The 12,909-nt window shown below is 44.4% G+C and overlaps 1 protein-coding gene across 2 annotated transcripts; it reads right to left on the bottom strand.

Moving 5' to 3' along the window:
• Positions 1-24: 24 nt before the first annotated feature.
• kpna4 (karyopherin alpha 4 (importin alpha 3)) lies at positions 25-12,851 on the bottom strand. Of its 2 annotated transcripts, none has more exons than XM_076036209.1 (17): positions 12,709-12,851; positions 10,939-10,983; positions 10,717-10,806; positions 9,798-9,827; positions 9,614-9,687; positions 8,792-8,887; positions 8,123-8,208; positions 5,891-5,977; positions 5,618-5,787; positions 4,446-4,490; positions 4,134-4,265; positions 3,902-4,030; positions 3,199-3,303; positions 3,009-3,080; positions 2,736-2,898; positions 2,559-2,653; positions 25-2,452 (listed from the first exon to the last, which is right to left on the bottom strand). In XM_076036209.1, exons 1-17 carry the CDS (start codon positions 12,775-12,777, stop codon positions 2,357-2,359), a joined length of 1,584 nt encoding a protein of 527 aa, XP_075892324.1. In that variant the 5' UTR covers positions 12,778-12,851; the 3' UTR covers positions 25-2,356. The 2 variants fall into 2 exon arrangements, with proteins under 2 accessions (XP_075892324.1, XP_075892325.1); XM_076036210.1 differs by having other exon boundaries at positions 9,614-9,666.
• Between the last annotated feature and the right edge of the window lie 58 nt (positions 12,852-12,909).

The raw sequence follows: 12,909 nt of genomic DNA, 5'->3' as shown, positions 1-12,909 counted from the left end.
ACCACTTGAAAAGAAAACACAGTATTTTCATTTGGGTTTGACTATTTATTTTGCTTGAAGACAACCTATCCTGCAGTCTATCTTTCCCCCCAGTATTTTTGGGGGCCCACCAATTTTTTATTTTTCTTTTCTTTTTTTAAACCTTCCACGTCAAAGTTTAAGATTTGAAACCACATGTTTGCTAACAAGGAATGCTGCAAAAAAAGAAAAAAAAAGAATCCCTATGTTCAACAGAAGGGTGGATAAGCACAATGTGTATTCACTTGTTACAGTGTTTAAAGTTAACACAAAATGCGAAAGAGAGGCAGGGGGATAAGCTCAAACACCTAGGGAAGGACTCGCAGGGGAGGGGAGGGGGGCATGGAATCTGTAAGGTACTAAAGATACAGCAAAACTTGTTCATGGGTTTATTGATATTTCGAGGAGAGGTCACTTCGGACATTTCCAAGCCTGACGTGTGGTGTCTGTCCCCTTGGTCCTTGGCCAAAGGGGGAGGGGAAAAAAAAAAAAAATCTCCTCTGAAGTCAATCTGAAAAAATACATTAGACTTATTACTGTGGTGGCTCCCGTTCTCAAGTATCACTTAAAGCACAAGTGAATACAGAGACGAACGAGGGTTGCCAGGTTGGTGCATATTGTGGAGGTTGTCGGCGGGTCAAAACCTATGAAACCTGCCGACACGCCGTCAGAAAGACTTCAGGCCTCTCTTTGAAATGTATGTGCAAAACCATAGATCATTAAGCAAAAATGGACACTGGTGTGGGGGTAAGGAGGGGGGGAGGGCAACATGAAACATTTAAGCACAGTTTTACTTAAAAATGAAAATTACACTGTATCCACAGCCTAAGGAACTAATATACCCTAATAAATAACTGTGCTATTGTTTAGTACATGCGAGGGCTAGGATTCGCAACCCTATGTGAAATGGCCATTGTTCTCTCCCTTGATGATTAGTCAAAGCTATGGCAACGATACTGCAAAGCAGTGATTCTGCTGTGAATTTTAAAGAAAAAAAAAGAAGAAGAAACGTATCACAAGGGGAGCAGGTCAAACTGTCGTCTACAGCGATGGCATTGGAATAGAACGGCATCATTAAGCCCATGTCCGGTATCTCAGTTTGGGGTTCTAGCGTGAGTGAAAAATGATCATTTTGTCGGTCACCTTCTACAGAAGCAATGAAACTAAAAGCTTGAAAATTAAAAAATATATATACCATAAAAGTATCACACTGAAGGCAAAAGAAAAGCCCAAAAGCCACCAAATGCATCTTCATACAATGCACTGCTGCTCCACACCTGCCAATAGCACTGTCCAGTGTTGATTAATACAAACTTAACAATAATCCAAAACAAAAATAATTCCTCAATGACAATTTTGTCTCATGTTTAAAGTTCTTTTTTTTTTTTTTTTCTTCAGGGAAATGAGGATCAGCCTGTTCAGGCAAAATTTCGATTCCTGAAACTTGTTGCTAGCGACGTTGTTGCGCTTCTCAATTTTGTTTCTCGTTAAGATGTTAAAACTTTTTGTTTCTTCCCTCCGTCTCCGCTCGAGTTCTCAGCCAGTCTCACACACTGCCAGTCACGCACGCAGCCAAGCATACATAACTCATCCACCCATTCTCTCGCACATGCGATACGCTCTGCCGGACTCCCGGCCCCGCCCGCCGCGGGCAGAGGATGGCGCCTTTTTCGGGGGCGTGTCTTTGGAGGAGATGAACCTGGCTCCTCTGCACTGAGTCCAGCCATTCATATGCAATGGGTCCATTCACACACATGTCTGATAGCGTGGCCGATTCAGGGAGGGGCGCGTCGAGGGTGGCGCCCTCTCTGGTCGGAGGACCGCAGGATTGTGATGGTTCATGGTCACCTCAGTTCATAATTTATCTTCTTGGTTTCTGCATTTTGTTGAGTTGTGGTGTTTCGTTTTTGTTTCATGATCTCTCGCTGTCGGAATTTCGGATGTCCTTGGTGATCCCAGGCAGACATCAAGTTCGTTTTTCTCGAAGTATCTTGAAGTAGTTTTGCTGAAGACGACCGCTCCAATAACACAGAAGTTATGTCGGCATGTCTCTCAACCGTTCGATGTAGATGTTTTGCTGTTTTGCAACATGTAGCCACTCATTCTCACTCGCATCCACTCGCCATCTCAAACTTCATTTGGGCCGGTCCCCCTGGAATGCCAAATGAAATCCACACATTTTTCTCTCAGATAAGATGCAGCCATTGGATCCCAAGAGCCAAGCACAATGTATCAAATTTTTCACATTCTCGCTCTCTCTCGCTCTTTCTCTCCTAATTTTTTTTGTAGAACAGAGTGCTGCATCGTGAACGAAACTCCAGAAGACCCCGGATGTCGTCTAGAACTGGAATCCCTCGGCTGGCACGTTGGCTGAGTTGAAGCCGTAAGTTCCGCCTTGGATGGCCTCTGGGACAAGGGTGTTGTCTTCGTCAATCTGAGCGGAAGGAAAACCAAGCCATGAGGAAGCCATCGGAGCTTTACAGGAAGCCGATCTGCGGTAAGACATTCGCAAAGAGTGGATAGGAAATGGAGAAACTCACATCATCAGATGAGAAGAACTGGTCAATGATTTCATAAGCCAGCTTATAGATGTCTTCATTTTCGTGATTTTGCAGCATCTCAATTTTCTCCAAACCTGAGAAACAAAACAAACTGTCAATCATCTTGTAATAACAACACATGAACGAAAGAATAAAAAAATGTAAATGTAACTCTACCTCCACATTCTTCAATGAGGTTAGCAATTGCTTCAGCATCATCGTCGACCATCTTCAGGATATTGCTGAGCCCATCCAGCACAACCTGAACAACCTGGGCATCCTTCACGATGAGCAGGTTGCAGAACGGAGGAATCACCTGTTGCTCAATCAGGTGTACCACCTACAGACAAAGACATGATTGAACAAATTAGCACAGAAATATTTGTGTAGCAGTACAAAAAATGGAAATATACAAATGCTAGAAACAAGTGCATCGTTGTTCAGACTCACCTGATCTTTTCTGCCACTTATTGTCAGGTTGCTGATGGCCCAGGCAGCTTCTTTTTGAGTTCCAAAATCACCCTGCGGGAAAAGAATATTCCTTCAAGGTGAGCAATGCATTCGCTGACTGATTCATTTGTGCATTAGGAAAACTATCTGGAGCATTTGACAGTGACTGTAGGGAGGAGCAGATGCACACCTTGTCGAGCAAGTGAATGATCATGGGGACCAGGTTGGCATCGATGACAGCCTGCACCTGCTGCTGGTTGCCTGCTGTGATGTTGGACAGGAACCACACTGCCTCCTACAGGACAAGAAGCACACATGCAAGACTTCAGGATGATTTTGAAACCAATATAAAAATGCAGACAAGGCCCAGTTCTTCAGGGGCTAACACACTTTATGTACCGTTCCTGTGATTGAACCGGATCAGAAAACAAAGGTCCGACTTCGGGCGTCGGACCTCTGTCGAGACTGGGTGCTGTGGGCGGGGCGAGGGCGGTGTTGAGGCTCTAATCATCGTCCAGGTCAGAAAAAAAGGCCTCGTTTTCAAAGCGACTGGACTCAGATGCACTCCGATGTCAGCAGAGACACATAGTTGTCAGCACCCTATGGCCACCAGCCCATAATATCACACACTCACAACCACGAGCACACGGACCCAGCCCAACCCACCCGCACCCTCTCAGCTCACTATCTGTAGGAGTCTTCGTCGTCGTCGTCTTCATCCTGGGATCCTCTTCATCTGCACTTCTGACTATCTTTCCCACCCTGAACCATTCACACCGCACTCACTCAAGCACCTCCGTCTCTGTTTCATCACTTCCAGACGACAAGTTGTGTCCACAGCAACAGGAAGCACCTGAATTCAGGGGGCGGGGGGGCAGGTTCAGCTCACTTACCTTGTTGATTTTCTCCTTCGGGTGTGTGAGGAGCGCAGGGAAGTGGCTGAGGGCGTTGAAGTTGAGCACCACCTGGGTCTGTTCATCCGTGCCCGTCACAATGTTGCCGACAGCCCTCAGAGCGGCGGTCTGAATGCCGGGGGGGAATTAAATACACACTTTGTTATGCACCCAGGTTGGACTCATCAGCTCCGCCATAAAAAAATCAAATGATTTGACCGTTCTGTCATACCTGAACTTTGACCTCCTGGTTGCTGAGCAGGGGTACCAGATGCTGGACGATGCCAGAGTCGATGACCATTTGTATTTGTTCATTCCCGGCGTCGGTCAAATAAGACAAAGCCCAAACTGTGTCTACCAAGATCTGGATGCGAAAAACACGAAAGACAAAAAAATAAATGAAAAACTTGAATGTTTCTGTGCAACTCAACAAAACTCATCATTTAACAGGGAGCTCTTCTGTGGAAGAGCTTATTACAGAGTTAATTGGGGCCACAAAACAACTGCTTGCTGAAAGAAGGGGGGAGGAAAAGTGTTTACTCACGCTGACGTCAATGTGGTGGATCAGAATGCAGAGAGCCGGGAGGATCTGTGCAAAAAAACAGGGAATAAACCGTGGTTAATAACGTGGCAAAACTTTTCAAATTCTATTCCAATGTGGTTTGCACAGATCTTAAGACTCGGATAGACTTCATTGATCCACAAGGGAAATTGCTTGGTCACAGCAGCTCAGTTGCACACAAAACTCACTAGAAAATCGCCGCTGGAGGGAGAAACTAATGCGAACTAAATGTGAACAAATATTTGCATATGTTAGAAAATAGACAGAATACACAGTATTTGCATAGTGATGGGGTTGTCTGTAACGGAGAGCCGAGTTGTTGCACAGCTGACGAGGTTAAGGTTGTGAAGAGAGTTGCCACGTGTCATTTAAACAATGTTTCCTGTAACCTGATTGGACGGTGCGCCGACAAAAACCCTTCTGGTGCAAACGCTCTGCAATTAGGAAGGCTGAACTTTGAAATGCAGCAGCGTTTCTCTTCCTCTGATAATTAGCCATTTGTTTTGTCATGTCATTGCCTTCCCAATACAACAAAGCTTCAGCTGTACATAGGAAGCTAAAACAGAGCATTTCTGCAGGAGTCTGTTCAAAAAGATCTACTGCTAGTTTCCTGGACATTCTGTGGCTTCTTCGTGTCCAGGATGAAAAATAAAGATCTGCAAAAATGTTGAAGCCACTGTGTTGCTCACCTAACCTCACGTTTACACTTCATGCAAATTAGTTCAAAAGATTTGGACAAATTAAATGAATTGCGAGTCAAAGCTGTCGAGGAAACCGAGCATAGCACAATTTCCTTAGCTCACCTTCTCTCGATGGCACTGTGCTTATTAAACCACTAAACTATGACTGACTATGGTAGGCTTTTGACTTTTTTTTTCCAATTTGAATTAATCAGCATCTTACAACTAAGGATATTATGTCACTTTAAATCGTTTCAGCACCACCTTGTGGCCAAACGCAGCTCTCCGAACGTCAGGAATCCTTGGAAAATATTCAGATTTGACATTTTTTCCGGTAAATCAAGAGAATATCCATCCCGCACCCGACATACAAACCCAAAAAGGACTTTCAAGCCATTTGTCACTTTCGCCACCACTAAACACCCTGGCACAGATAATGCTCACACATCCTCCGCCCTGTGCACACATACACACCTCCAGGATCGTCTCCATGGGTGGTGGAGGGTCCTTGTGGCGGCACAGGTTGACCATGACCCAGGTGACATTGCGCAGGAAGGTGATGGGGATGGAGGGACTGATGAAAGCGAGCAGGGGATTGACCACACCCAAACCAATCACATAGTCTCTGCACTGTGGGCCATCACCTGAGAGAACACATACACACACACGCGCGCGCGCATCATGCATACCGCCCTAGTGTTGTGAATTGTCCCCCCCCCTGCATGTTGAGAGTCGGCAGCCACTCACCGATGATGTTGCCCAGCGCCCACACGGCCTGTTCACACACGTTCTGGTGCGGGGAGTGGAGCAGCCGCAGGAAGAGCGGCACAGCATCTGGATAAAGAGAGAGGGGGAAAAAAACATCCCTGGTGAGACATTCTGAGTTCCATGTGTGGCACTGAACATGCCGACAACCAGAGATCAGGGCTGTTTTACTCTGAGTTTCGGTCTGGACAGGATCGTTCTACCAACTGCCATCACAGGCTGCTGACTCAGCCTCCACAAGAGCAACACTGTGGGAACCCACACATAAGAAATGAGCACCGTCACAATCCATCAGTACAACCAGGAAAACCTTTTTCCTTTTTCCCCCCAGGGAGGACCATTCTGTTAATTCTTAGTTTATTGAAAAAGAGGTATTCTAAATAATAACACACCAATCAAAAATATGTGACATTCGTCATCAAAATTTTTCATTTTTTGTATGACTGAATGAACTTTTTCAAAGCTCTGGGGCACAGCATGCAGCTTGTAGGTCGACAATTGTGAGGCACTTCCTACCCCCAAACCTAAGGGGTCGTACACCTCATGTCTCTGGAGTAGCAGATACATCAGCAGTAAACAGACACGGGCCTACTGGGCAATTCAGCTCAGTTTAAAGTTGTAATTTGTATGTTAATTAGCAAAATCACTGGGTTGAAATTTGTCTGCAACTGCTGGTTACAATACATGAAACAAAATACATACTTGTACTGCTAATTACACTGTAGACCCTGTGCAGGAATCATGGACATCCAACTTAGTGTTTTCTTGGGATCGATTGTCTTTTTCAAGTCAGAATGATCCAAAAAAACGGCACTTTAGTAGACATATTCAACTTCGTAACGCCGTGCAAAATAATGAAATAAAAACATTGGTGCAAATTAAACACAACTGCTTATGGGCATGTTGTTCCGGAAGACTGCACTCCCTTCAGCTAAGGGATTGCATGCATGTCTAAAGTTAAGTAAATAACGCAGACACACACAGAACCACAACACAAGACGATTTCCAGCTCAACTGCTACACCAGGATCAGTTGGTCAAACTCTGGTTCTGTACGGTAGCAAAAAAAAAAACCAACTAGCTGATGATCAAGTCCAGTCAGTTCACTGGGCGTCTCTCGCATTCTCTCATCTCAAATATAAAAACACCAACGGGACAACCAGCCGCATTCTTTCAGTTTTCGACACAAACACCAGCCATTGAAACACAAACTGTTTCCAACACTCGACCGACGAGAAGCTTAGTTCAATGTTTTGGAACCTTCACGGAACATATTTTATACTTGTTCCGTGAAAAAAAATCCCAGATGTTGCACTCGCTCTATTTACTTTGCTACAAACACCACCAATCTTCAGAAGGTACAGCACTAAACACGTTTGGCAAGTCTGTGATGAAGAAACACTCGATGGACGTTGCAATGACAGCAAGCTTGTGCTGTGCATCAGCAAATCAGCAAAGAGGATGTGGTGAAGTATGGCTGAGTTACTGCAAAGGAGCACGCTTTCATTAACATGACTGCAGTGAATTATCTACACAAGACAGAGGTTGGGTTTAATTTAGAAAGTAAAAAGCCAAATTGTTACCGTAATTTCCGGACTATAAGCCACTACTTTTTTCCCATGCTTTGAATCCTGCTTATAAAACGGTGCGTATAATCCATGTTTTTTTTTTAACAGCTAACAGCCACTAGGGGACCTATGGATTTTTGGGTGGGCTCGGGAAAGAGTGAGTCAGGCAGTTCGCGCCAACAACGAAAACAAAAGTGGAACCAAATGCAGTGCGAGAGACAGAACGAGAGCAAGACAGTTTGCGCAAAGGAAGTTTTCACGCACAAACCCTCACTGTGGGAAACAAACGAAGAATTGCACACGATGCAGCTTTTAAGTTAAAGGTAGTCGATCTCGCTGTCAAGGAAGGAAATAGAGAAATACTGATAATTTCTGTATCACAAATATGAAATGGGTGAACATAGAACAAGTCAATCAAATAATGTTTCTGAGCACGGCGCGGCGAGAAACACCTGCGGTTTACAATCCAGTGTGGCTTGTATATGTGCACGTTTATTTTTTCCCCTAAATTAAGCCGGTGCGGCTTATATTCAGGTGCGCTTTATAGTCCGGAAATTACAGTATTTATTGTGACTGAAATTTATAGCATAGAATTTTCGTAGTTTCTGTATAAATCAGGAGAAAACGCAGATGTGGAGTGCACTTACTGGACTGGACCACTGCTTGGGTCTGCTCGGAGGTTCCAGAGGCTATGTTGGTCAGAGCCCAGGCTGCCTCGAACTGCAGAGAAGGGCTGGAGAGTGGTGGGCGTAAAGTGAGTGTGACTTGGCCAACAGGTCAACCAACCAGTTTTTTTTTTTGTTTTTGTTTTTTTTACAATAATCTATTCATTTACATTAAAGAAAAAAAACACATAAAAAGCACATAAGATGACAATAAAATAAAACAAAAACCTGGATAAGTCACATGAGGGCGTAATTTGTTACAGAGTTTGGGCACATAAGCAAATAAAAGAAGTTGGTTGGATGCCCTCAAAGCTCTGCTTTCCCTACCAACAACTAAGACCTCCGAGGACATGAAAGAGAAAGTCAGACTAGAAGCCAGTGGAGTGTGTCACAGGGTTCATGTGCTCACAATAAAGACATTCTGATTTATCTGGGTGTGTTAGTTAAGACAACAAGCAGTACATTATAGTGACTGATTATTGACAATAAAAGCATGAATGGACTCCCCACTACTACGCCGTCAGATCAAACCTGCCATTTTTTTTTTTACAGGCCATTGAAGTGTATTTAAAACTCTACATTATCAGAAGTGTCCTATGATTATCACTTGTAAAAAATGATATACAGTACACGTGCAGACACGACACTCACCTGTCATCTCTGTTCAAGCAGTGAACAAGTTTAGGAAGGATGCCAGATTTGATCAGGTCATCAATAGGAGGGTTACGGTCACTGGACAACAACTTCCTGCAAACACAGTCATTAAAACAACACATCAACACACATTGCCAGCATGGGAATGTAAACTTTATGCTTTTTTTTCAATAAGCTAAATATCTGTGGCTGCCGGGACCAATTCAAATGAATGGAATCTCCTGCCTGTTGACAGAGTTACAGCGGTTGTAAAGAAAATCCTAATACATGTTTGATGACATTAGCGTTTTTACTGGTGCACGATAAAGTCAATCGTAAAAAATCTGTATTCAAGACAGGGGGGGAAAATGTGCTGTAAATCACTGCTTCTGCTCCTGGAAGCCCAACAATAAAAAGTCTATTTGTGCGTCAGATTAATACACACTTAACTGATGCTCTTGTAAAAGCCATCGGTTGTCGTGGCCTTGCTTTAATGGCCTGTCAGTGTGGGGGTGATGAATACAGTGCTAATACGATACCGAGGCTTAATGAAGCCCATTTCATATTGTTTACTTGTTAGCTTGTGAAATCACATTTTCCCATTTTACATTAACCAACAGAAGCAAACATTGCAGAGCGGCATTATAACATAAGGGCACGCGGGTACACACAACAATGCACACACTGAACTCGAGTCACTCCGACTGATCAGAGAGACAAGAGAGTGAGTCATGAGATGCCGAGTGATCAAACATTAGAAGCTGTCATTACGCAATGATTGCACAAAAGTAAACGACCGTGCATGTTGCGATGACCTGGACTGTGCGCGTGTGTTCATACCTGGCAGACTGGACAGCACTCAGCTGGATGCCAGTGTTGTCGCTGGTGGCGTTCTGAAATGAATCGTTTATAACCTTTAAAGGTGCGCCCAAGAAAATAGGCAGACAAATGGATTAGGGGGATGAAGAGTTTGTTGCATGATATTAATTGTTCACAAAATCCACCAGAGTCATTTCTGACTTACCTGTACAATATCTTCAAGAGAGGCATTTTGCTGGTGAAAAGAGAGACATTGACGTCACACATTTGTTCGGAAATGAACTGAAGATTCAAAGTTATCAATGAAAGTTAAGGTTTAAACTCAATCATGCCCAACAAGAGTTGCACAGACTTTGGGTTGCTTCAAGACTTACCAGCAGTTTGGGCCAAATAATAATATCGCTAACCACTGGCCTTGTACATGTTTCAAACATGTGTGTCATTACAAATTCACTAACTATTTCGTTGGGGTTATGTTTGTGTATTTACAGGGCAAAATAAGGAGGTTCAATGAAAGAAATTTCAACGACCATGCTCTACCTCGTACTGCTGCACCTATGTTTCTTTTTTTCCTTTTTCTTGTTACAGTATGTCTGTAGACTTGTATATATTTTTCTTATATTTATGTATGTGTTGTATATGTTAGAACCTGAGTCAAATTCACCGTTTGGCATGCACAAACTTGGCCATTGAAGCTGATTCTAATTCTGAAACAAGATTCAATGAAAGCAGGCTCGACTCAAACACGTTTAACTGGCTTCATTTTTCACATTGTAGACGTGACTTTATCTTGACTGATTGCAAGCAGTCACTCAGCAGTTCTTCAGTGATTGGCCATAAGGCTTCTCCACGACATTCTTGGAAAGCAGCAACAGTGACACCTCACCAAGAAGCCTGTTTTGAACCAACCAGAGTCATCTCACTGTCGCAGGGCAGTTGTCTGTGATCACATATGCACACTGCAGAGCAGCTTTTTTTGGGGGGGAAATCCAACAACACACGAGAGGCCTTTTGTATCATAGGAGTCTTAATTATTATAATATTTTCTTTTGTTTTTTTTAGAGCGTATGATGCATTTTCAGCCTTCTGCCTGGCACTCCAGTTCACTTTATGCTGTGGCATACCAATCTGAGATCCCCGTCAGCATCTGAGTCCTCGCAGATGTACTCGAAGGGCACGTTTCTCCTCTTGAGGAGGTGCTCGTCTCTTTTGTTCTGGGGAAGGAAGAGGTACAAAAGTCTCAACATGCTTCTTTCTTTTGATACATTCTCAACGAGATGCATAAAAAGACGGAACTTTGTGTTCTTTGCAATATGCACACGCGAACAGGACGTGAATGAGTTTACCTTTCTCAGTTCCACCACCACCTCAGTCCTCTGTCTTCTCATAGTCTGTGGATGAGATGATCCATTTGAATCAAGCATTTGGTAAAAATAAAATAAAAATTTTAATCCCAGTCAGCCTTTGCCAGCAACGCTTATTACATCAAATGTGGACAGTCTGAGATCAGGATCCAGTTTGTGCAAGCATAGCTGATTTGGCAGCTATGCTTCAAGCATGACAGCAAACACTCATACCTCATTATCTTAACATGTTGTTAAAAATGTAATTAACTTCTTCATAACTTGTATCCAGACGACACACGCTTCACATAACTGATTCACATTACAAGGCCAAATTACCATGCCCGTCTACCCAAAAAATAACTCCAGTTGTAATTAACCCACTTGACTTGATTAAACGTTTCCGTTATAATGTAATGTGTTTTCGAAGCAGGAGGAGGGCGGGGGTCTGTTGGGTGTTTTGAACCGATATTATGTTTGTGCTGCTGCACAGCTGTCTTCTTTCTGGACCCATCATAGCTCATCTATTTTATGCAAGTCACGTGAAATCCCCGCGATAAACGGTAAAGGTGGAACAACATCTCCATCAAACAGCCTGAAAAGTCAGTTGACGTATCATCACGCAGGGTTGCCATTTAGCACGCTGCGTAGCACGTCAATCTGCGCCAGTTTGAAAATAGAACCGAGGACCTGACTGAAGCGTCACAACGACTCAGTCGTAATTCAAGTCTTAACGAATTGATCTGATCACCTTGAGAACCACACTCCCTCCCCCCAGAGACCACCCACCAGCCCCGGTTGTGAAACTATTTCCTTTTCGTGGTGCGACCCATGCTTGAAGGCCTTCCGTGCTAGAGAACGTGCGGCGAGGGAGACTGTATGGTGAAAACATGCAAGCGCATCATATGGTTCCCGCCCGCAAACAACGCCATCTCCTCCTCCTCACGCCGCTCGGCCGTGGCCACGCCGATCTGGCGACGTTTAATCGCGGATCGAAGCTTAGCTTGCGTCGACGCAATCCATTAGTCATGTGATCGCGATAACCATCTCAAACTGCGCATTCGTAACGGCGCATTAACCACTTAGCAAACGTGTACTACTAGTTATGCCGCGCAATTATAACGCGGTGGAGGTGAGAGAGCCGACTGGTTTCCGCCATTGTTTTTATTGATGAAGACGGGGGATGGGTGGAAGTGCAGCCACCAGCAGCTCCCCAGCCCGTCCGCCTAGCGCCACGGTAGCTAGCTAGCTAATGCTAGTAACACTGCAGTACCAAAATAATACTCCATGCAGAGCCGTTTTCGTTTGACAATAAGTTCACGACATCCATATGAGGGTTTTACACAAGAGCACACTTTAAATCTCGCGTTGGGTGAAGATGGGGACGTGTTCGCCGGCTAACACATCGAGTTAAATCAGCCTGGTCGACAGTGCGCTTCAATCGGGCTAGCGTGTTTCCCGTAGGGCCTTGGCACTACCAGCAGCAGCAGAGGCGAACTCTGACTAGCTCCTCGGACATGTTTCATAACCTACGCAGTCCCGCGGCGTGATTACAAACCCTAAAAGCAGATTGTAAACCGCCCAAAGAATGCCAGTAATCTTTAACAAGCGGTATGCGATGGCCTTGGCCGAGGCTTTCGTCACAAAGTTGCCGATAGTAGAAATTAGAAACGACGTCACAAGGAAGCCAGGGGGCAAAGCTAGCGGTGAAACAGAGCGCCAGTGCCGAGGCAAGGAGAAGACTCTCCAACGCCGATTTAACACAACTTTTACCTCCAAATCACGGCCCTTGTTCTTAAAATTCTTCAGCCGCTGGTTGTCCAGTTTCTCGTTGTCTGCCATGGTAGCGTCTCTGGTTGCGGTGGATATGATTAAAGCGGTGGAATTAGCTTCTTAGCGCGTCTAGTTTCCTTTTTTCAGCCTTCCGTTCGCAGACTATTTTCTGCTGCTGAGTCCGCGGTGCATACTGGGAAT

This window comes from Nelusetta ayraudi, unplaced genomic scaffold, assembly GCF_046127955.1.
Source record: "Nelusetta ayraudi isolate G7.1 ecotype Tasmania unplaced genomic scaffold, CSIRO-AGI_Nayr_v1 ptg000048l, whole genome shotgun sequence".
Classification (NCBI taxonomy): Eukaryota; Metazoa; Chordata; class Actinopteri; order Tetraodontiformes; family Monacanthidae; genus Nelusetta; species Nelusetta ayraudi.
This window is presented reverse-complemented; position numbering and strand designations above follow the sequence as displayed.